Source organism: Xenopus laevis, chromosome 8L (assembly GCF_017654675.1).
Source record: "Xenopus laevis strain J_2021 chromosome 8L, Xenopus_laevis_v10.1, whole genome shotgun sequence".
Classification (NCBI taxonomy): domain Eukaryota; kingdom Metazoa; phylum Chordata; class Amphibia; order Anura; family Pipidae; genus Xenopus; species Xenopus laevis.
In genome coordinates this window covers 36,067,798-36,089,299 of record NC_054385.1, presented here as the reverse complement: position 1 = coordinate 36,089,299, position 21,502 = coordinate 36,067,798, and the positions used below count along the sequence as shown (strand labels likewise).

Genomic DNA, 21,502 nt, shown 5'->3' with positions numbered 1-21,502 from the left:
TAGGGGGGCTCCTTTTACCTAGAAGATGTATTAGAGCTCACTCTATTAAAATCACCAGAAATCCTGTCTCTTTACATGCAGAATTTGTGCCAAAGTCAGTTATTTTGTTAGATTTTGTTTGTACTGGAATCCGTTATTTTAGTGAGCTCCAATACATCTACTAGAAAAGGGAGGCCCCCTATAAGGTATATTGAATCATTCATCTGACACCCAACTGTACATCTACTAGAAAAGGGAGGCCCCCTATAAGGTATATTGAATCATTCATCTGACACCCAACTGCTGCATGAAGACAGAATGAAGAGAAACAGATGCTGAGAGAGGAAGATAATCTTTTCAGAAACAATGGAGACATTTTTTATTGATTGTATTTAGAAAGTTTCTTATTTCAGTATGAGGAAGCTTACATTAAATTTTCATTTTCACAATAATCCCCTTTAACTGAAAATAGAACGGCGTTAAGCAGACATTTAATCCTTTTTATGTGGTACATAATCGCACCTTTAAAACCCTAACAAGGGTTATTACAGCAGGTTCTTCAAGAGAAGATCTTATAATGGCAAGCATGGTTCCTTATAGGCAAATGTGTTTCTTTGCATAAATGTTTGCAAGATGATCTGTGGGAGCCAATTCAAGCCAGAACTGAAATTATTTCTTATGCACCTATGTATTTTACTACCTGTTCCATATAAGCCCTTACATTTATAAATCATGCCTTCTGTCTAATAGGATCTAATAAATCAAGGCAGAGAAAAAGTAGTTGAAGCTACAAATAACATCGCATCTGCAAGGATTCAACCCCTGGAAGACATCATCTCGACAGTTGTAAGCAGCTCAACATAAATGATCTCCTTAAATGTCTTAAGTGATTTGAAACCCACTAATCATCTTGTTGTTCCCAGTGGAAGGAAAATCCAAACGCCACGGAGGCCCAGGTTCAGTCCCTTGCCCTAAACAGGCAGTCAAGCCAAGAACTTGAAATAAAGAGACGTGAGGCTGTTTATAACGACGTACTGACTAAGCAACAGATGGTAAATATTTAATCTGATATTGCTTCCTATTTATCTTTCATGCAGTTACGACACTTTCTGCCGATTGATTTGTGATTACCAATATTTAAAAATGTTTGCTTCTGTCTGTAAGGGTAGTGACATACAGGGAGATTTGTTGCCCGCAAGTCAACAAGGCGTCTTTTTGGAAGCAAATATTTCAGGCAACTTCGGATTCCGAGTGTTTTGCTTCCCATAGTGCACCGCGGTGCGTTCTCTGCCCACACGAGCTGGACATTCTTCAACAAGATCAATGAGCCTATCTGTGTCAAAGAAATGCTTTAAAAAAGGCATTTCGCATGAATATTGTGCATATCTACGCGAATGCTGAGTGAGCATGTGGTCGCTGGAACAAAGAATGTGAAATTGCCGCCCTAGAAATTGCGTCCATACATACTTACTGTATGCTGCGCACACAAGAATTTGCATATTATCGCGGCTACTAATCTCCTTGTGTTTTTTGCTAGCGCAGATTTTCACTACACCTGAATAGCCATGCTATTTCTGATAAATCGGTCCATAAAGGGCCTCTGTGCATTTTGGGACTACAGGCAATTTCAGATAGCATTGTGTGTGTAGTAGCTGACAATTTACATTTTTCTCTATGGTAAGAGAAAACTCGCGACTTGTTGCCGAAACTCGCTTTTAAAAATCGCGAGTGACAAATCTCCCGTGTGTCGCTACCCTAAGAGGAATCTAAATCTGACAGACCATTGCAAAGAGCACATATGTACTTCATTTTCTTATGAAATGTATAGACCTTGTTTTTAAAATATTTACCACCCCAATTGCCTTTCTACCCGAAAATGGGTGCTCTTTGGGTTAGCAACCCACTCTCAAATATAATGGGTTCTTTTTGGTTTTGAGTTTTGCATGGAAGTGTCAAATTTAATTCAAACGAAATCCGGTAGGCTTAAGCCACAAATTATGGGATATCTGTCCAGAGATTCCTCTCTAGCTGCCCCCATTTTTACCCTGTAAAAGAAGCAATAGAAGAAGCAATAGAAGCTGTTGCAAAACTCACTTTTTGACTTGAGGAAATGTCTGTATTCTATGCTTTCAAAGACTTGCTGTATATTCATCAGCTCCTATATCTATATCCCACATTCCACACAGCTACAGCCTATTTTTTAATGTATAATACAGAAAATATACTTCTGCAGGAGGGAACTCAAAAGAGTAGGGGTTGCAGCAGGATCCAGGGTTAATCCATATAGCAGGCAAGTAGGAGCAGTGCACACTAAATTACAATGATTTGCTGGGTATTTGCTGCATCTATTTGGTCACTGCTCACTGTAATTCACTGTAATAGACAATCTGCTATAAAATATGGGGACTTATCATTTTAATGATGTGGATTCATTTAAAGTAGAAGAGAAAAGTATAAATACTGCAAATATGCTACCTGAGGTCATGGTGCTCATGTTTGCCGAATGCTGCACCTGTCTGGAGTACTACTGTAAGAGCACCCCACACTGTCATTATCTTCTTCCTGTATCTTCTCTATATTCCATACCATGTAGCATGAAAGGCTGAACTTAAAAGCCTGCTTTTCACTCTACTGGACACCCAACACGGGGCCCCAGAGAGGAACTGAGATACAGAAGACTTTTATGATATTGTGCTCCAACAGAAGTACCCCAGACTGGTGTGCAGTTTTCAGTGAAAAGGAGCACTGGCCCATGGTCTTAAAGGAGAACTAAAACTGAACTAAAGAAGTAGGCTATAAATGTTGTACATTATGTTTTGGGATTCTGCACCAGCCCAAGGCAACCACAGCCCTTTAGTAGGGAATATCTGTGCCTCCAAAGATGCCCCAGTAGCTCCCCATCATCTCTTCTGCTGATTCACTGCACACACACTGTGCTGCTGTCACTTACTGAGCTTGGGGACCAACTCACACTATACAGTACACATAGAATAGAAATGTCACAATATAAGGCTGGTTAGTAAATAATACAGATAATTACTACATGGCAGCACAGAAACCAGTGCAATTAGCACCAGGACTTAATAATCAGCCTTGTAGCATCAGTTTATATGACAGATGAACCTTATTTTTTGCTGGATAATTTGCGATGACCCCTAAGTAGCTTCTCAACAGCTGCTCAGAGCCCACTGAGCATGTGAGTGTCACAGACACTTTCCAAGATGGTGACCCCTGTGACAAGTGTGAAGTCCTGGATCATTGCTGCTATTGACAAGCTGAAACTTTAGGCTGGTGCAATAAGTCCAGTATATAAAATATGGCTTTTCTAGATATATTTATTTTTAGGGTTTAGTTTTCCTTTAAGTAAGTGATTATAATTACTGGGCGGTTGCTAACGTTTGGCACCCTGCCAGTGATTATACCTTTCCTTCACCTTTAAACAAATGTTGCTTTATCTGGATACTTTGTGAAGCTATACATTTTTTTAGTACCTGCTCTCTGTCTGAGAGGGAGTGGTAATGAAATAAAAACAGAAGGAAGGTAAACAGCAAATGAAATTTAAAACAAAGTGTTTAATTAGAAGTTAGACCTTCACTTATAAGAGGAAGCAATGAAGAAGCTGAAAGGAAAGGACAGCTAAGTAAAGGCTATTTTTATGAAGTCAGCGAGAGAGAAACACAAGAGCCAGCTGGGTAAGTGACGATTAACACAACAGGAAGAAAAACAAGTTGTGATTGGTGATGAGATATTCAAATAGTTTATAATAATTTAGCATTGATTTGGAATTCCATCCTAATCACTGCATTCTATTTATTGGTCACATACTTTGGCAAATGAAATTTATGACTAATTATTTAGTGACCGTTAAATATTGGAATGTGACTTAGCCACCATCACTAGTTACAGTTAATTACATGTGTTAATGGAAAAGGTTTTCTTTTTAGCTTGTTTGTGTAGCCCATGAATATTCGTGTGTGTGTGTCTGGCACAGAACAGGTTACATTTTTGACACACTGGCAATGTGAGGAAATTGAGCCTTTAGCAAGGGAACAAACCTTTTTGCTTTCTTCGGAATCCCTTTGAATTTTTCAGGCAAGTGTTTCCTTTGTAAGTTGTTTCCAACACCAGGCTTCCCACAATTAAATATTGCTCCATCCACCAAGATCCAAGTTATTTGGGGCACACATTGCCTAAGAATGTACTGGCCTATGGCCAGGCCTGGCCCATCCAGCGACTCTTCGTTTTGAAGTTGTTCTCCACTGCTAAGTTTTGCTTCCGTTTTGTATTGGTCAGCATCTCCGGTCCTGTATGTACAATTATCTCCATCCCACCTACGTCGGAAACTCCCTCCAGATGAAATCACCATGACAAATGTGTGAGCCTGTTTCCACAGTGCAGCACATTACATGCAGCACGCATATTAAACAAGGCGCTTGCGAGGGGACATGATTTCACTTTACAAGTACATTAGAGGACATTATAGACAAATAATATGGGTATATATAATTTATATAATATAATTTATGGGAAGGTATAGTTGGGTGTGTGTATGGATGCTGGGTTTTCATTTGAAGGGGTTGAACTTGATGGAGTTTGCCTTTTTTCAACTGGATTTAACTTTGTGCAGAGCGATTGGATAAGGAGAATATTTCTTTCAGGGATCAATATAGTTGTTGTAAAGAGGCTATTGACCTTTAAAAGTTCAATAAAGTTCTCTCTTGCCTTATGTAGTAGAGAGTGGTATTCCGAGAGAATTTGCAATTGGTTTTAATTTTTTATGATTTGTGGTTTTTGACTTATTTAGCTTTTTATTCAGCAGCTCTCCACCCTAGCAACATGTATTGATTTGAATAAGAGACTGGAATATGAATAGGAGAGGGACTGAATAGCAAGATGAGTAATGACAAATAGCAGTAACAATAAACTTGGAGCTTTACAGACCTTTTTCAGGGGTATTTGCCTCAGGGTATATGGTCATTGTTTTTGTCTAACTACTCCATGCTTTCGCTTCCTTTGCAGTTGATCAGCTGCGTGCAGCGAATACTCATGAGTCGAAGGTTACAGCATCAGTACAACCAGCAGCAGCTCAACCAGCAACAGCAGCAGCAGCAACAACTTGTTTTCCAACAGCAAGCAGCGCTGAATCACCTGATGATGCAGAAGAATCCAAATATTATAATATCCCCTGGTCCTAATAACTTTTCCCAAATTGACTTAAGAGGAATGTACCAAGCTGGGATGCAAGGTCTTCAGATGCAGCGCAATGCACCAGCTGTTAGAGGAAAAAGTCCAGGACCTTCCCAAGGGAAAAAAATGTGATGTTGCACTAAAACCTTATATAGGGACTGCTTTATTCAATTTTTTTTTAATGTGTAGAAATCTAAGGCTTACAATAACTCCGCTGTATTTAAACAAAAAAAAAGTTTGGTTTGTTTCCTTTAATGCCAAACTGTTTTCTGTGTAAGCTTTGCATTGTACTTAAGTTTGTTTTAGCCCCCCCCCCCCCAGTGCAGAAGAAATGTTGAAGAAAATATGGCCTTCCGTAATCGAATCGGCTGCTTGAACCGGCACACGCATTGCCACTTTTCTTTTTACTCCAGCCCTGATGGCATCACAGAAGCATCGCTCCGGATGTTTTATTTATGTATATCCCTCAATCGCCAGCACAAAGCAAATGCAGCTGTCAGAGGGCAACTGCTGCGGCGTATACGTTATGCCAGGTGTACCTTTTTGGCAACAGACTCGGCTCGTACTAGAGTCAGAGTCTGCTTTCTTGGGGTCTCTGCCTTTGAATTCCTGTGGATCATAACTACTGACTTACCTGTTGTAGAGTTGTTTCAATCCATTCTTGCAATACAGGTACAAATTTCTTTTAAAGATGCATGCATATTATTTTTTTTTTTTTTTTGCTGCTGCTGCTGCTTTAACAGTAACCCTTTTTCCTGTTGTTACTTACGATCTTCGCATTCACATTGGATTCCAAAAAACTTTCTATTTTTAAAAAAATTCCTTAGAAGTATAGTTGGGCTGGGGTGAAGCTGCCGCTTGTCAGCAGTGTTTATGTGACAGTCTGCTTTTTGTGGATCTTTAGATTTCTACAGCTTTCGCATCCTCCCCATGCCTTTGTAAATATGGTAGTCTTTTTTTTTTTTTTTTTTTTTTTTTTAATTTAATATTTTTCTATTTGCTGCAAGCTTTTCCATAGTGGTTGTTTTTCAGCCCTCGGTTTCAGACTTGGCCTCCGAGGCCCCCTGATATCCAGGTTCCACTTTAATAACCATTAGATAAAAGCTACTCAATGGTATTGGTGCGACATGATTTTCTGCCGAATACAAGACAGGTGATAGGACTTACAGGTCCGGCTCACCGGGACATTCCATAGTATCCAGGCAGGCTTGTCTGACTCTTGACTGCCCTTATTGCACAATAACCACAAAACAAATAACGCAAAGCTAACACTGTATTCTTACATCTATAGTAGTGTGATGATAAAACATTTCCAAGCTTATGTTTTAAATAACACACTCCGTTACCCCCGCATAATTCCTTTTTGAAGGGCACGTGATCCTACATTAAAATCAACGTGAGCTCAGTGAATTTCAATTCTTTGTGAGACTGTTGAAGATAGTGGGTTTTTTTGGTTTTTCTTTTAATAATGATGCCCCTGCACTTCATCTTGCTCCAAGGCCAGATGATTAAAAGTACAGGGTGCGTATAGCTAAAGTATTGAAAGCTCTCTTAAACGGAAATGCATATTCACGTGTGATTTTTTTTTTTTTTTTTCCAGGGGTAACTTGCCAAAACTGATATACACATGTTTGCAGAATATTAAGCATTGATATAAAGATCTGTATTCTTCATCTTTTAAAGAGACATCACCATTGAATTATGACATTTCATATTTGTAGTAAGCCGTACTGTGTAAACTTGCTTCATACAACTGGAATGTTTTACCAGAGCCTTTTCATTTGGTTTCCCTGTAGCCTAGGTATCGGTCTATTAGGTGAGTCGCAATTGACTTTTCTCAGCTCACTTTGCTTTGCAGTCCTATCGGCTTCACAGGTTAATCACTTTGACTGATACTCTGGGACTCTCTCCAGTGGTATTTAAATACTGCTTTAATAATAATCTGAATCCCTTGTACAATAGACCACAATAGAGACTGGTGTATGATCTCTTCTTCAAGCTTTTTTTTGTCAGTCTACAGTTTATAATCCTCTAGTGAGTTTAATGATTTGCCTTTTTACAGCAGCATTTACAAAGCTATGTACATTAAGGGTAGATGCCACAATATTACAGTTTTATGAGATAGTGGGGGGGGGGGTGAGTGCAGTAGTAGTTGTGCCGTTTTTTCTAACATTGTATAGTAAAAATGCTTCCCCAAAACTTTGCCTTTATTTCCTGTCAAATTGACATAAATAAACTGAATGTGCTTATTATTTAGCCCCTGATGGGATTTGGAGAAAATATGTGACACAAATGTCTATTCTTGCTTTTACACCTTACTTATTAATGCACAAAAAGTGATTTGATTTTTCTTGCTTTAGACCACGTGAAGTAATTTTGTTTTTTTTTTCTTTTTTACTGGGATAAATTTCAGCTTCACCAGGTTGTAGTTTTGATATGTTAGCCTGTTGGCCCCTCTAGTTTGCTGGGGTTTCTGCAAAACTTTTGATAGCTGTCACCTGATATGTGCACATTAGAATGGAAAAAAACAATTGGCCAATGTAAATATGTTTTTTTTAATAGAAGGTGAACTTAATTTCCCAAAACACACACACACACTGAAAGCACCACACCCGTCCCTTTGTAATGCAGACTTCTGCTTAGGGAGGGTTTATTAAGAGAATAGATATTCTGGCTCATGGTTGCCATACATCATACCAATTTTATGCTGTTGATTTTCAGCCTAGACTGGAAAATATCTGTAGCCTTATGACCCATATCTATGGGTATTCCATGTGCTGGTACATGCCATGGTGGGATCTGCAGGCGAGGAAGTGAAGAGGAACCAGAGCTGCTCTTCACTTCCTGTTCTGATCATTTGAGCTTTTGTCTCAAATAATCAGTGCAATACAAAGGTGGCCATACTGTGTAAATCCTTTTCTAAGGTAGCCCTCTGGCCTGGTCTAATACCCTATTCCGTTGGCCTCTGTATGGCCACCTTTATTGTCTCCTCAATAGTTATGTACTGCAGTAAGTTCCTAGCAGAAATCACGTCTGGTTCGTAAATGTCCTATCTCGGCTCACTCATACATTTCTCTATCATCCCTAGGCAGCACAGGAACCCTCAGTTAATATCCACATCCCTCTAGAAGGCAGGATAGCAGCTAAAACTGCAGGGATGACTCTGTCCAGTATGCAAATTAGGGTTGGGAAGGGGGGAAACATTTTTACTTGCTTGTTTTGTGACAGTGTCACACGATTTCCCTCTCCACCCCTAATTTGTAGATGCAAATTCTGGTTCGGCCTGGCCGAAGGATTCAGCTGAATCCTGCTGAAAAAGGCTGAATCCTGGATTCGGTGAATCCTTACAAATTACTGATGTGCGGGTCGGGTTTTTCCCAACCCTAACCCGCCCTCCCTCAGTCCACATCCAACTTCCGGGTTCCTTTTATAAACCCTCCCCGCCAATGATGTCACATAAGGGGCAGGGCAAGCTGGTGCCGAAAAGCTCAACCCGCACCCGCGAAGAGGCCCGACCCGAGGGTATCGGGCCGGCCGGCACATCACTATTCCAAATACTTGTTCTTGTGGGAGGAGAAGGTAGTTAATTAGATTAGTGCACAGATACACCCCCTCTGCCTAATGAACCCCTGTTCTTCTGTAAGTCAGAGGGAGACACAACCAAGGGTGAAAGGGAGGAAGTCTATATCAAGCCCATTATTTCTATTTTTATTTCACATGATCACAGGGGAGGTTAGAGGTTTTTTTTAAAAAAAAACACGATCCTTTATTGCTTTAGAATACACAAGACTCTTGAATACCATGATAATTATAGCTGTATTATCAGTACTATGTATTATCAGTAATGGTGTATTATAAGAAATAATGTACTTCCTGTTGTAAAATATGAGGATGTTAGAAGTCACCTCTGAGTCCCATGACTTGTGTAAAAACACTCGCCTATGGCCTTGTGCTTTTCTATAGTAATGGAACAGCTTAGTGGACAGTGACCTATCATATCCTTATATTTTTCAAGCGGGGTGCGGTACATTATTCTCTGTATAATTAAGTCAAATTAGAATATGGATTTAAAAAAAATAGCCATAATCCACTTTCATATCATTTAATTTCTATTTATTTGGCAATGTACTTCCCATTGGAAATACCTTCTGTTCTGACTGCGTGAGGGGGGGGGGGGATTTTCACATTAATTTAGGAATTTCTCAAAACCAATTCATGCAGGAGTGAGGGTTTCTCTAACTTGAATGCTTTGTGCATTGACTCACATACTCATATGGTAAAGTAATTGACATTAAGCGTCAAATTGATTGGAAAAAAATATAGTTTCTTAAAATTAACTTAATTTGCAGATATTTTTTAATTACCGAAAGAAAACCAGCACCATTGGCTCCATTACTAAGAGAAAGCTGGCCCAAAATAAGCCACAAAAACCTTCTTTTTATATCCGCTGACTGGGGACAATGTTTTCTGCCGGATCTGCTTCATGGACCATTTACATGTCGGTAGGCATTTTACCCACATTCTGTTTGTTACTCAGTCCCTATAATAAAGCTTTAACCAGTATGGCCGGCTACAACATCAGCAACACGTGGAAAGGCTGTTCTAGCTTTGGTTTGGTTTTTTACGTTCATTGTTTTGTCTTCTTTTAGATGTTTTAAGCAGTAGCTTTAAGCATAGTTAAACCCAGTTGCCTGTATTACGATTTCTGCCTGCTCAATTCTCTTCTACATTTCAGCCCCGGTTACTTTGGATGTTAAAGCGCTTCTTGCCTCTGTATTTGTGATATTGTACATGTTTGTCTCAGTTTGTAAAGTATTTTCAGTCCATTTATAACCAGCTTTGGCCGCTGACACCATACAGCTGTGACGATATACGCCTTCTCTTTCTTTTCCGCTTTTCATTTCTGTATTAAATATCGGAAGTACTGTAGAAATAATGTCAAGCCCCTCCCCCAAGGCTGTTTTTGTTTTTGTAATATACTGAAGGACTGAAATTGTGTTTTTAATGAACGAGCATAAAAGTATGGAACTATACTCTGTGTTTTCACCATTCAAAGTGCTGTTTAGTAGTTGAAAGTTTCAAAAATTATATTTAATATCTCATTTAATAAAGTGACCAAAATTCTAGAACAGCCTCGGTCTGTTTTTTTACTAATCGGTGAAGCCAAAGCTTGTTTGTAAAGTTTTCAGCCCTTCCCATTTCAGTGACCTCATCAAATGGGCAGATCTTTCAGTCTATACCACTATGTTCTACGCTCTCCTTTTAGGAGAGATCTTTTTTGTGTTTACTCGTGGGTCAGATGGGTTCAGGCTGACATCCACACGACTTTTGTGAGTTGTAGGTGGGTTTGGGCTGAGCTTTACCATGTGCCGCCTCACCCGTGACCCTGCCTTTGTGACATAAGAGAGGAGCAGGGGTCTATACAGTAAGTACAGAGAAAAAATATACCCGCACAGGCTCAATCCCTTTGTTGCTCTTATGTATCACAGGAGGATCCTGTGCAGGCCAATTCAACACAACACACAGCTGCAACACCAACAAAAGAAAAAAAGGTAAACGGCCACACGCCTCAAACATTAAAAGCAATCCTTTATTTGTTTATTTAAAAAAAAAAAGCGAGTGGCTGCTGTGGTTCAAAAGACTCGTTTCGCATATAAACCCCCTTTGATTAAGGGTTTTATACCCGAAACAGTCAGGCATTTGGACCACAGAAGCCACTCATGTTTTTTAATAAACAAAGGATTGCTTTTTAAGGAATACTGTCATGGGAAAACATGTTTTTTTCAAAACTCATCAGTTAATAGTGCTCCAGCAGAATTCTGCACTGTAATCCGTTTTTCGAAAGAGCATATTTTTCTATATTAAATTTTGAAATTTTTACATAGGGCTAGACATATTGTCAATTTCCCACGCTGACCCCAGTCATGTGACTTGTGCTCTCATAAACTTCAGTCACTCTTTACTGCTGTTCTGCAAGTTGTAGTAATATCACCCCCCCCCCCAGCAGCCTAACAACAGAACAACGGTAAGGTAACGAGATAGCAGCTCCCTAAAGGTGGCCATTGGATCTCTCCGATATGCCCACCTTGAGGTGGGCAATATCGGGCTGATCCAATCGTGGGCCCTAGGGCATAATGATTGGATCCTAACGAATGGGAATGGGGGTCGGATCGCGGGACCGCATCAACGAACAGATGGATTTTTTGTCCCATTCGACTTTCGGCCAGATCTCGATCGGGGAAGCCCGTTGGGGGGCCCCATACACGGGCCAATATGCTGCCGACTTGGTCTGTCGGCAGCTTTTATCAGCCCTTGTATGGCCACCTTAAAACAAGATTACAGGTCCCTGGAAGATCTAAGAATAACACTCAATAGTAAAAGCCAAGTCCCACTGAGACTGATTCAGTTACATTAAGTAGGAGAAATAGCCTGTCAGAAAGTAGTTCCATCCTAAAGTGCAGGCACAAGTCACATGACTGGGGCAGCTAGGAAACTGACAAAATGTCAAGCCCCATGTCAGAATATAAAAAAAAAATCTGCTCTTTTGAGAAATGTATTTCAGTGCAGAAGTCTGCTGGAGTAGCACAATGCGACTGATGTATTTTGAGAAAAAAAATCATGTTTTCTCATCCCTTTAACTTTGTAGAAGGAAATATGGCCTTTTTATCTTTTGTCTATAAATAATGAGGGTCGCCAGGTTAGTTTTCAGTGCGGATGAGAAATGGGCGGGTTAGGGGGTGCTGACCTTTTGTCCACCTACACATCACTAGTGTAGTGATGTGAGGGTTGAGAAACTCGACCTGCATTTGACTACCCCCTTCCATTTATAGACCTGCGCCGACCCATGCCTGCTGATGATATCACGAAAGGGGTGTGACAGGCGCAAGCCTTTGAAACGGGAAGCCAGAAGGCAGCAGTCTTGCGACCCACAAGAGGAGCAGCGAGGTTGGACCAAACCCACCCAACGCATGGGTATCGGGCCGGCCCACACATCACCAGTGTAGACCACTATGCTCTCCTTTCTTCTTGTTAGCTGCTAAGTTATGAACTGTTTTTCAGCAAGATAAGCGATTAGTATGAAAAAATAGTGTACATTAATTAACAAAAAGGGTGACCCATCTAGTCCTGAACCAACCCAAACTGGGCATATGTTATGGGTTTATAGTTACACTAAATCAGTGACTCCTAAACTGTGGGTGGGAGCAGTGGTATGGGGGTTTATTAGGGTGAGATTTAGGGAGATTGCTTGTTTGTTCTCATAGAAATAGATGAAAATCCAGCTTGGGGTTCATGTAGGGTAAGATTCAGAGGAAATGTTATTTACTACCTAATATTCTCGTAACTGTGTTTGGTGCATACTCCGTTCTCCTACAGCTGTAAAATTTTGGAGGGGACTAAGGTTGAACCTCTAAGGAGGTGGCGCTCGAACCCGACAATACCTACATAGCCATAACCCAGCAGGAGCTTCTCTATAGCGCTCTATAGCGCTGTGGACAAATCTGATTTAACGGGTTAACCTGCGCTGTATTCATTAAGAAACCTAAATGCTAAAAATGTTCGTTATCTCTAATAAGTCTAACATAGTCTTATGATGGTTTTTGTGAGCAGTAGTAATAATAATAATATCAGTATGGCCTTTCTTCCTGTGCATCTTATGTCCCTGTTTGTAAGGAAGCATCTCGCTACTATAAGTGTGAATATATATACACACACACACACATACATACTCCACTTAGCAGGAATATTAATAATGTTGGCAGACATGATACATTGAACAGAAGTTTTGTTGTTTTTTTTTTTGGTTTTTTTTGCTATTAGATCGTGGCTTCAGTCCAACATACATCTCCTCCATGGCTCATTGCCCAATACTTCTCCCAATTCATCAGTCAGTGACTCTACTGATTAGAAAACAATTCACTATTCTCTGTAAAGACTGGGAAACAGGCCGCACTCCCAGGATCATTCAGTCGGGCTGGGATCACACAAGCCACTTTTGTTACCTGATGTGACACTATCAGATGGAGCTTCCTCCCGGCAGGAGCAAATCGTGGGTTTTACTCAGTGGGAAAGGCAGGCTCTGAGCTGGGAAGGATCCTGTTGTAGACAAAGAGCCTTGCTTTGATTATATCAAAGCAGTAGAGCTGCTTCTTATATCTTTCTGAAGCAGCTCGGGGAGGGGGGGTCGCCGACTCTCTAAGTTGATACATTTCTTATCTTTGTCCCTGCTGAGCAGAATCCCTGAATTTCATTAAAGGCAGCTGATAGAATTGATACAATAGTTGTGAATACTCCGGAGATGCTGCTGAGAAATGTATTAACCAATGTTGCAAAACTGTAACAATTCAGAATGTGCACCTGGATCACTGAGCTGCCTGACTGAAACACCAGAGAAAGGATTTTGGAGAAATGGTAAAAAAAAAAAGAAAGCAAAGTTTTTCTGGGAAACAATCTGAAGTAGGGATGCACCGAATCCAGGATTCGGTTCAGGATTCAGCCAGGGTTCGGCCTTATACAACAGGATTCGGATTCGGCCGAATCCTTCTGTCCAGCCGAACCGAATCTGAATTTGCATATACAAATTAGGGGCGGAGCGGGAAATCGCATGACTTTTTGTCACAAAACAAGGAAGTAAAAAATGTTTTCCCTTCCCACCCCTAATTTACATATGCAAATTTTGATTTGGTTCAGTATTCAGCTGAATCTTTCCCGAAGGATTCAGGGGTTCGGCCGAATCCAAAATAGTGGATTTGGTGCATCCCTAATCTGAAGATAACTGAACTGAATGTGTTTGGAAGGTGAACCACCCCTTTTTAACATTTTATTTAGCTGCTTTCTAGTTCCCCATCATGCAATCTGGTTGCTATGGTCCAAATTACCCTATCAACCATTAGCCTGTTTCTGGGAATAGCCCTTGTATATGTTGCCCTTTGTCACTGGATCATTATCAGTGTTAATGTCGGCAAGAACTCTGGCAACGTTACCAAGTCCCTCCTACAATATAAAATGATCTAAATCCTCGTTAACTTCCTAGCGGCTTAATGAGTCCATGCGCCCATGAAATGGTTAAGACATAGGCGAGATCATAAAGGAATGTGTGATTAAGTGTGTCCTATCTGTTCCCTGAATGTTTTATTTCTAATTCAGCAGTTAATGAAGTGCACTGCAGACGTGATTTATGATGGAATAATTACCGACAAGCAAGGGTTTCGTGTATGGCCCTTTAAAGTCTGAACTGATTTCCTGAAGAGTTACTCACTAGAAAGCATTCCCGCAACTCGGGAGAAAATGTCATTAAAACTGCATTTGGGGTTTATCGTCGAGACTCCCCTCCGCCCCTCCTGGAAACAAACATAGGGCTTTGCTTCTAACAAGCTGCTTTGCCCCCGGCCACCAGAAACATTGCGGCTAAAGGCCTGAAAAGTGGTCAGCCACAATCATAGCTTTACTCCGTGCGTCTCGGGTCATTCTCATATTCTTCCTCTGAAAAGAAAAGGGAGGTGGGGGAAAGGGTTTTTGGTTAGAGCTTCTGCCCAGGGGTAATATCAGGCCACACATGCTGGGCCAATGGCATTTAAGTAAAACACTATACAGGACCCATTATCCAGAAAGCTCTGACTTACAGAAAGGCCATATGCTCCCATCCAAATTCTAAAAATTATTTCCTTTTTCTCAGTTATAATAAAACAGAAAGATCCCCTATCTGGAAACCCCCGGGTCATGAGCATTCTGGATAACCAGTCCCATACCTGTACACTATATACAGTATTTGTTAGCCACATTCGCAATGCCTGGTTCATAAGTAGTGATACATGGAAGCAGAAACATTTCAGTATGACCATACGCTCGGCTGGACAAATGTGGCATGTTAGGTCCCTTCTCTGGCCTTGAGCCCCGTGTACTCTATGAAATATTTATGGGGTGTTTCCTCCAGCCAAGATACCAAGTCCCACAATTCTTTGCACATTTCTGTGCAGTGACATAACTATGAGGGTGACTGCGGGTTACCCACAGGAGGGGTAGGGGCCCCATAGTTAAAGCGGTTGTTCTCCTTTAAATTAACTTTCAGTATGATATAAAGAGCTATATTCTGAGGCAATTTGTAATTGGCTTTCATTTTTTATTATTTCTCTTTTTAATGTTATTTAGCCTTTTATTCAGCATTTATTTAACAATTTATTTGCAAGTTCAGCAGTATGGTTGCTAGGGTCCAAATTACCCTATTAACCATGCTTTGATATAGTAAGATACTGAAATATGAATAGGAGAGGCCGGAATAAAAAGTTGAATAGTAAAAAGTAGCAATAACAATACATGTGTAGCCTTATATAGCATTTGTTTTTTTCAGATGGGGTCAGTGACCCCCATTGGAAAACTGGAAAGAGTCAGAAGAAGGCAAATCATTAAAAAAAAAAAAAAGAAATTTAAGACCAATTGAAAAGCATTCTAAATTCTAAAGGTAACCCACCCCTTTCTGTGATTCTCCTCCTTATAGGTCTTTAATCACAGAACAGGCAGGACAACTCCATTCAACCCTGTGATGCTGTATCTCACTGTATCCAAGTTATTTTGATGGGGTTTCATTTTGAGGGGCTAATGGCACACAGGCCATCTTGATAGCAGCTCAACGTAAAAAATCAGATTTAGTCTCCTATGCATATTCCAGTGTCTCTTTCAAATCCATTCTTGGTTGCTAGGCTATTATGTACCCTAGTAACCAGAATGCTGGATTTTCTCCAGAGCTGTTTAATAAAAAGCTTAATAACTCAAAAAACCACAAATAAAAAATGAAAACCTATTGCAAATTGGCTCAAAATATCACCCTCGACATATTACTTAAAGTTCATTTAAAGGAACAGTTCAGTGTAAAAATAAAAACTAGGTAAATAGATAGGCTGTGCAAAATAAAAAAAAAATCTAATATAGTTAGGCAAAAATGTAATGTATTAAGGCTGGAGTGACTGGATATATAACAGGACAGTACTTCCTGTTTTTCTGTTCTCTAACTCTGAGTTAGTCAGTGACTTTAAAGGGGATCATATGGGACATAACTGTTCAGTGAGTTTACAATTGATCCTTAGCATTCAGTTTAGATCCAAGAGCAAAAAGTTATGACCCATGTGACCCCCCCCCCCCTCAAGTCACCTATTGGTTACTGCCTGGTAACCAATCAGTGGAGAGCTGCAAAGCAGGAAGTAGTGTTCTGGCTATTATGTCAGACATCCAGTCACTCCAGCCTTTAGACATTACATTTTTGGCTAACTATATTGAAAATATTTTTTTATTTTGCACAGCCTATCCATTTACCTAGTTTTTATTTTTATACTGAACTGTTCATTTAAAGGGGTTGTTCACCTTTAAGATAACTTTTAGTATGTTATAGAATGGCCAATTCTAAGCAACTTTTCAATTGGTATTCGTTATTTTTTTATAGTTTTTGAGTTATTTGCCTTTTTCTTCTGACTATTTTCAGCTTTCAAATGTGGGTCACTGACCCCATCTAAAAAACAAATGCTCTGTAAGGCTACACGTTTATTGTCATTGCTACTGTTTATTTCTCATCTTTCTATTAAGGTCCTCTCTTATTGATATTCCAGTCTCATATTCATATCAGGGCATGGTTGCTAGGCTAATTTGGACCATAGCAACCAGACTGCTGAAATTACAAACCAGACAAACCAGAGAGCTGCTGAATAAAAAGCTAAATAACTCAAAAGCCACACATAATAAAAATAAAAATGCCAATTGCAAATTGTCTCAGAATATCACTTTCTACATCATACTAAAAGTTAGTTTGAAGGTGAACCACTCCTTTAGGATCTGGTCACATGGGCAGATTCGGGGAGATTAATCGCCAGGTGATTTACATTTTAGCCAACGGAAGGCAGGAGAAGGCAGATCGGGGAGATTAGTCGCCATGAAGAAGAGGCCAGACCCTAAAGAAGAATTTTTGATATGAGAATTCAAGCAATACAAGTGACGCTGGATTTAATTCTGCACGGTACTGCTTTTTGGTTTGTGGTTAATAACTATGTAGTACTATGGACGAATATCCAGTGCCCCCAATATAATAACTGCATCCTTCCCATTGGCAGCAATGGCTGCTCCGAGGGCTTCCTTCTCTTCTGCTGTCTGCTGCTTAATGGCTTGTTAGAGAGCTGGAGACACCCTTGGGAAAAAGTCAGACTGACTTAGTAACCATGCATGAGTAATCCCATTCTCTCAACATCCTCCAGGCCAGATAATAAAGGGTTTGTTTCCCCTGTTGGAAATAACAGGGGCATCTAATAACAGTTCAGCTTATCTTGCTTTAGCGTTGACAAATCATCTAATTTCAAAGATCTTAAGAGCAGGACAAAGACTGTTCTCATTGCCCCTCCGGTTATATAGCAGGGAAGGCCCCGATTGGGCAAGAGAGGAATCCCATTGCGGGCTGCAATGTACCTTCTTAACCCCTCCCATGCTGAAAAGGTATGTGATGCAGAAGGGAAAATACTGAATGATGGCATCATCTTAAAGGGCCATATAATTGTTTTGAGAAATAGCAATTCTTAGACTAGTACATTATGGGCAAACATTTGAAACACTTTAAACCCCCTGCAAATACTCTAAGATCTTTAATTGTATACAGAATGCTTGGGGTTTTCCAGATAAGGAGTCTTTCTGTAATTTGGATCTCCATACCTTAATTCTACTAAATAATTATTTAATATTAAATAAACCCAATAGGCTGGTTTTGCCTTCAACTGGGATTAATGGGATCAAGTACAATCTACGGTTTTATTATTACAGAAAAAAAGGAAATCATTTTTTTAAAATGGGAGTTACTTAATTAAATTAATTACTTAATTAAAATGGAGTCTATGGGAGATGTACTTCCTGTAATTCTGAGCTTTCTGGATAACGGGTTTTCTGATAACGGATCTCATACCTGTATGTTCATATTTGATTAGCGTAATGATGTGTAATGGGTAGAAGGGGGTGTTGATCCGCATCCTTTCTTCCTTTCGGCTGGGTCCTTACTAGACAATGGAGGGAAGACTTTAGAAATCGAAATGGTAATTCTGTACTCTGAGAAATTGTTACCTGCCGGGGTTCCTTAACAAAAAGGGCATATGTTGAACAGCATCAAATAGAGGGTTAAACTGGCCCATAGGCATATGGTAAAAATCCCAGTGCACCCACAATCCTGCCAGCCTGGTGGCACTGAAGGCTTTGGCGTGTTCATTGGCTGTGGGCACCCTGAAGTGTGCAGCTGGAGCCTGCGGGGGCAGCATTCAGTGGTTGTAAGAGGCACATTAGTGAGATGTTAAATGAAGACTCCCAGTATCCTAATGGAAGTTACGGCTAAACAGATGGAGGTGTTCCAAGTCAGACCTATCTATAATACTCTGCTCCCCACGTTTGTTCTGTTCTAGGTCTGCTTGTGCTCCAACATCACACTGTAAGTTTTTTTCCAAACCATTCCCAACTACCACTGCATCCACCTGTGGCCCCAAAGACACTACTGATGGAATTTTAAAATCTGCTGGCATATTGCTCATGGAGCTGGAACATATTCACTGCTGATCTCCATATAAATGTCCCTATTTCCCTAATTTGCAGCTGCTTCAAATTACCAAGGACATTTTTGGATACATGTGGTCCTACTAATCCTGCAAGCCCCCAAGGGCAGAAACTAATCACATTTGTACATTGTTCAAAGCACTATACATGCACGGTCACTTCGACCTTCTATGCTGAGATCATGTGAAAAATCAGGGAGACCAAGAGAAACCCAGCCAGAAAGGTTGCAACTGATTTCATTTCTATGCAATGAGTTTGATATCAGCGCAGCCCAGCTACTTCCATTCATTCAGTGTCCCTATTTTTCCAGCTGATCTGGCGACATTGTATAAGGCTGTGTTTGCATTTATCCATAAACAATATCCATTCATTACTTAGAAATATAATTATTTCTACCAGGCAGCACCCTGAGAAAAGGATATGGGGATATCTTACGATAACTTAGCACATATTGTTTCATGATCCTAAGAGGTTGCTTGCTGCCTGTTAAAAGCTCTAAAATGGGGGCATTTCTAACAGCGTCGCCGTGCACTGGCACTTTGGTGTGTTCCACCACACAAGAAAGCTGGAGTTGCAATGGAACGGACTCCAATCTCCTCTATGAGAACTGTATACATAGGCCATATGCCAACAAATTCTGGTGCCAAAGACCCTTGCCACCTTTTACCATTGCTACCAACTATCATCCTCCTCTGCTCACCACCTTTTTCTAAAAGGAGTACCAGCCTGGGGGAAAAATTCACAAGACTCTCCATGTTCACTTATGAAGCCTGTGAATTTCTTTTTGGATGGTATAAACAGACCTGTTAGATCAGGGCTACTTTAAGGTCCCAGTGGGTGAAGTTCAATATAATATAATAAGGCAGCCAATGAAGAAATGCCCTGTGATTAGTGAAGCAGAGATAATCACCAGTGTGTGTCATCCTGAGCCATCACTTGGATACAATGTGATTTATTTCGCCGCACACCTGTAATTCACCAATACTGCAATGGTGGTGCTGGTCCTCCGTTGGCCCGGCCGGGTCCCTTAGCAACAACAATCGTTTGGAAACGGATCTGCACACACTCGAGATTATGCAGTCGGGGAGTAGATCCCTTTTATTATGCCACCAAAAAATCAACGTTTCGTGGGGGGAACGCCCTCCCTTCATCAGGATACATTTCTTAGTTAATTAATTGTTCTTAATTATTTTCCTTCATACCCCCTCTCCTGGAATTGTTGTACCAACCCAACCAAGCAGAAGGGTTGGCACAACAATTGCAGGAGAAGGGGTATGAAGGAAAAGAATTACAGGTTATAAAAGATGAAGTTATGGTCATAGATAGAAAAGACCTTTTGGAAACTAAGAAAGATAGGAATAAAAGACAACAAAATATGGTCTGTGTGACCACTTATGGTCCACACTCTGCTTTTATTAAAAAAACGATACTATAACATTGGCCTATCTTCAAAGGGATAAACCTTTGTCAGACTTTTTGATAACAAACCCCTCTTAAGCTATAAAAAAGGAAAAAGTATAGCTAATGGGATCACTAGAACTGACTTTAAAAAATGTGTACAGAAACCAATATCTAATAAGAAAGGCACATATCCATGTTACCAATGTGGACATTGCAATGGGGCCATCAAAGGGGAAGTATGCCAACACCCCACTTTGGGCCATGACATTAAATTAAAACAATTTACAACATGTGACACTGAAGGTGTTGTGTATTTCCTTAAGTGCCCGTGTGGCTATGTTGGTCAGACCTCCAGAGCCTTCAAAACCTGAATGAATGAGCATAAGAGTAAAATAAGAAACTTTAAACCTGTTGGCCAGAAAAAGGAGAGAATCTATCTATTAAGAGAATCCCTGCTGCTTGTCTGGGATTGCCAAGCACCAAGAGGCTTTGTTTGGGTTCCTGGCAAATCCTGGCAAGCCATGTTTAGCTAAACGCTTCTCTTATGTGCTGTTGGTGTACGTAGGCTGAGAATCAGTCCAGTGGGGCACTAGCCTTAGGTTTATCTCAGTTAACGGAGAAGGAAAAGTTAAAATAAAGTAAGCTTTATCAGAAAGGTCTTTATAAATACACCAGTAAACCCTCAAATTAATGCTGCTCTAAGTCCTCTGTATAAAGAAACACCACATTTCTTTCCTTCTATTGTGTACACATGGGCTTCTGTATAAGACTTCCTGTTTTCAGCTTAAACCTCCAGGGCTTGGGCTTGGGCATGCTCAGTTTGCTCCTCTCCCCTCCCCTCCCTGTTGTTATCTGAGCCCAGAGCTATGAATGAGCAGGGAGAGACTCAGGCAGGAAGTGATGTCACAGCAAGCTATTATGGCAGCTGTTACCCTAAACAGAGACAGGGTCTAGAGCTGTTTACGAAGGTAAGGCAAAGCATTCTAAAGAATAAAAATGGTGTTCTGGCTTGCACTGTTGTGGCCAATCTATTGCCAATAAACTGCCTTAGTAGCTTTCCTTCTCTTTTAGGTCAATTGATAGGCTCAAAACAGTTAAATCAGTTCAAGACAAATTGGTGCATTTCAAAAAACTAAATATGCTTTAATTCATTTCCCCAATTTCTTAAAACACTTGCTCATCAGAAGTTTTAATAACTGATTTCTTGAGTTCATATCTTAAGTGTGCATTGTTTTCATAACATTGCTATTACATTGTTAGTGGCCCTTTAAAAAGGCTTTTTTTCCCAGAGGAACAGCCTATCTTCAAAGATTATTCCTTACTCTTCTCACTTTCCAGCCAATGTAATATTTTTCAGGTGTTGCTTGGAAAC

At 40.3% G+C, this 21,502-nt stretch overlaps 1 protein-coding gene across 3 annotated transcripts in view; it reads left to right on the top strand.

The window, feature by feature from the left end:
* Positions 1 to 10,292, top strand: part of atrx.L (alpha thalassemia/mental retardation syndrome X-linked L homeolog) — a 118,483-nt gene extending 108,191 nt beyond the window's left edge. For 2 of the 3 annotated variants that reach the window (XM_018229764.2, XM_041572697.1), the window contains 3 exons: positions 730 to 825; positions 903 to 1,031; positions 4,999 to 10,292. In XM_018229764.2, coding sequence (XP_018085253.1) covers positions 730 to 825; positions 903 to 1,031; positions 4,999 to 5,298 — 525 coding nt within the window. In that variant the 3' untranslated portion in view covers positions 5,299 to 10,292. The remainder of the gene's footprint in view (positions 1 to 729; positions 826 to 902; positions 1,032 to 4,998) is intronic. The other variant, XR_001932620.2, reaches the window with a different exon arrangement.
* The last annotated feature ends 11,210 nt before the right edge of the window (positions 10,293 to 21,502 follow it).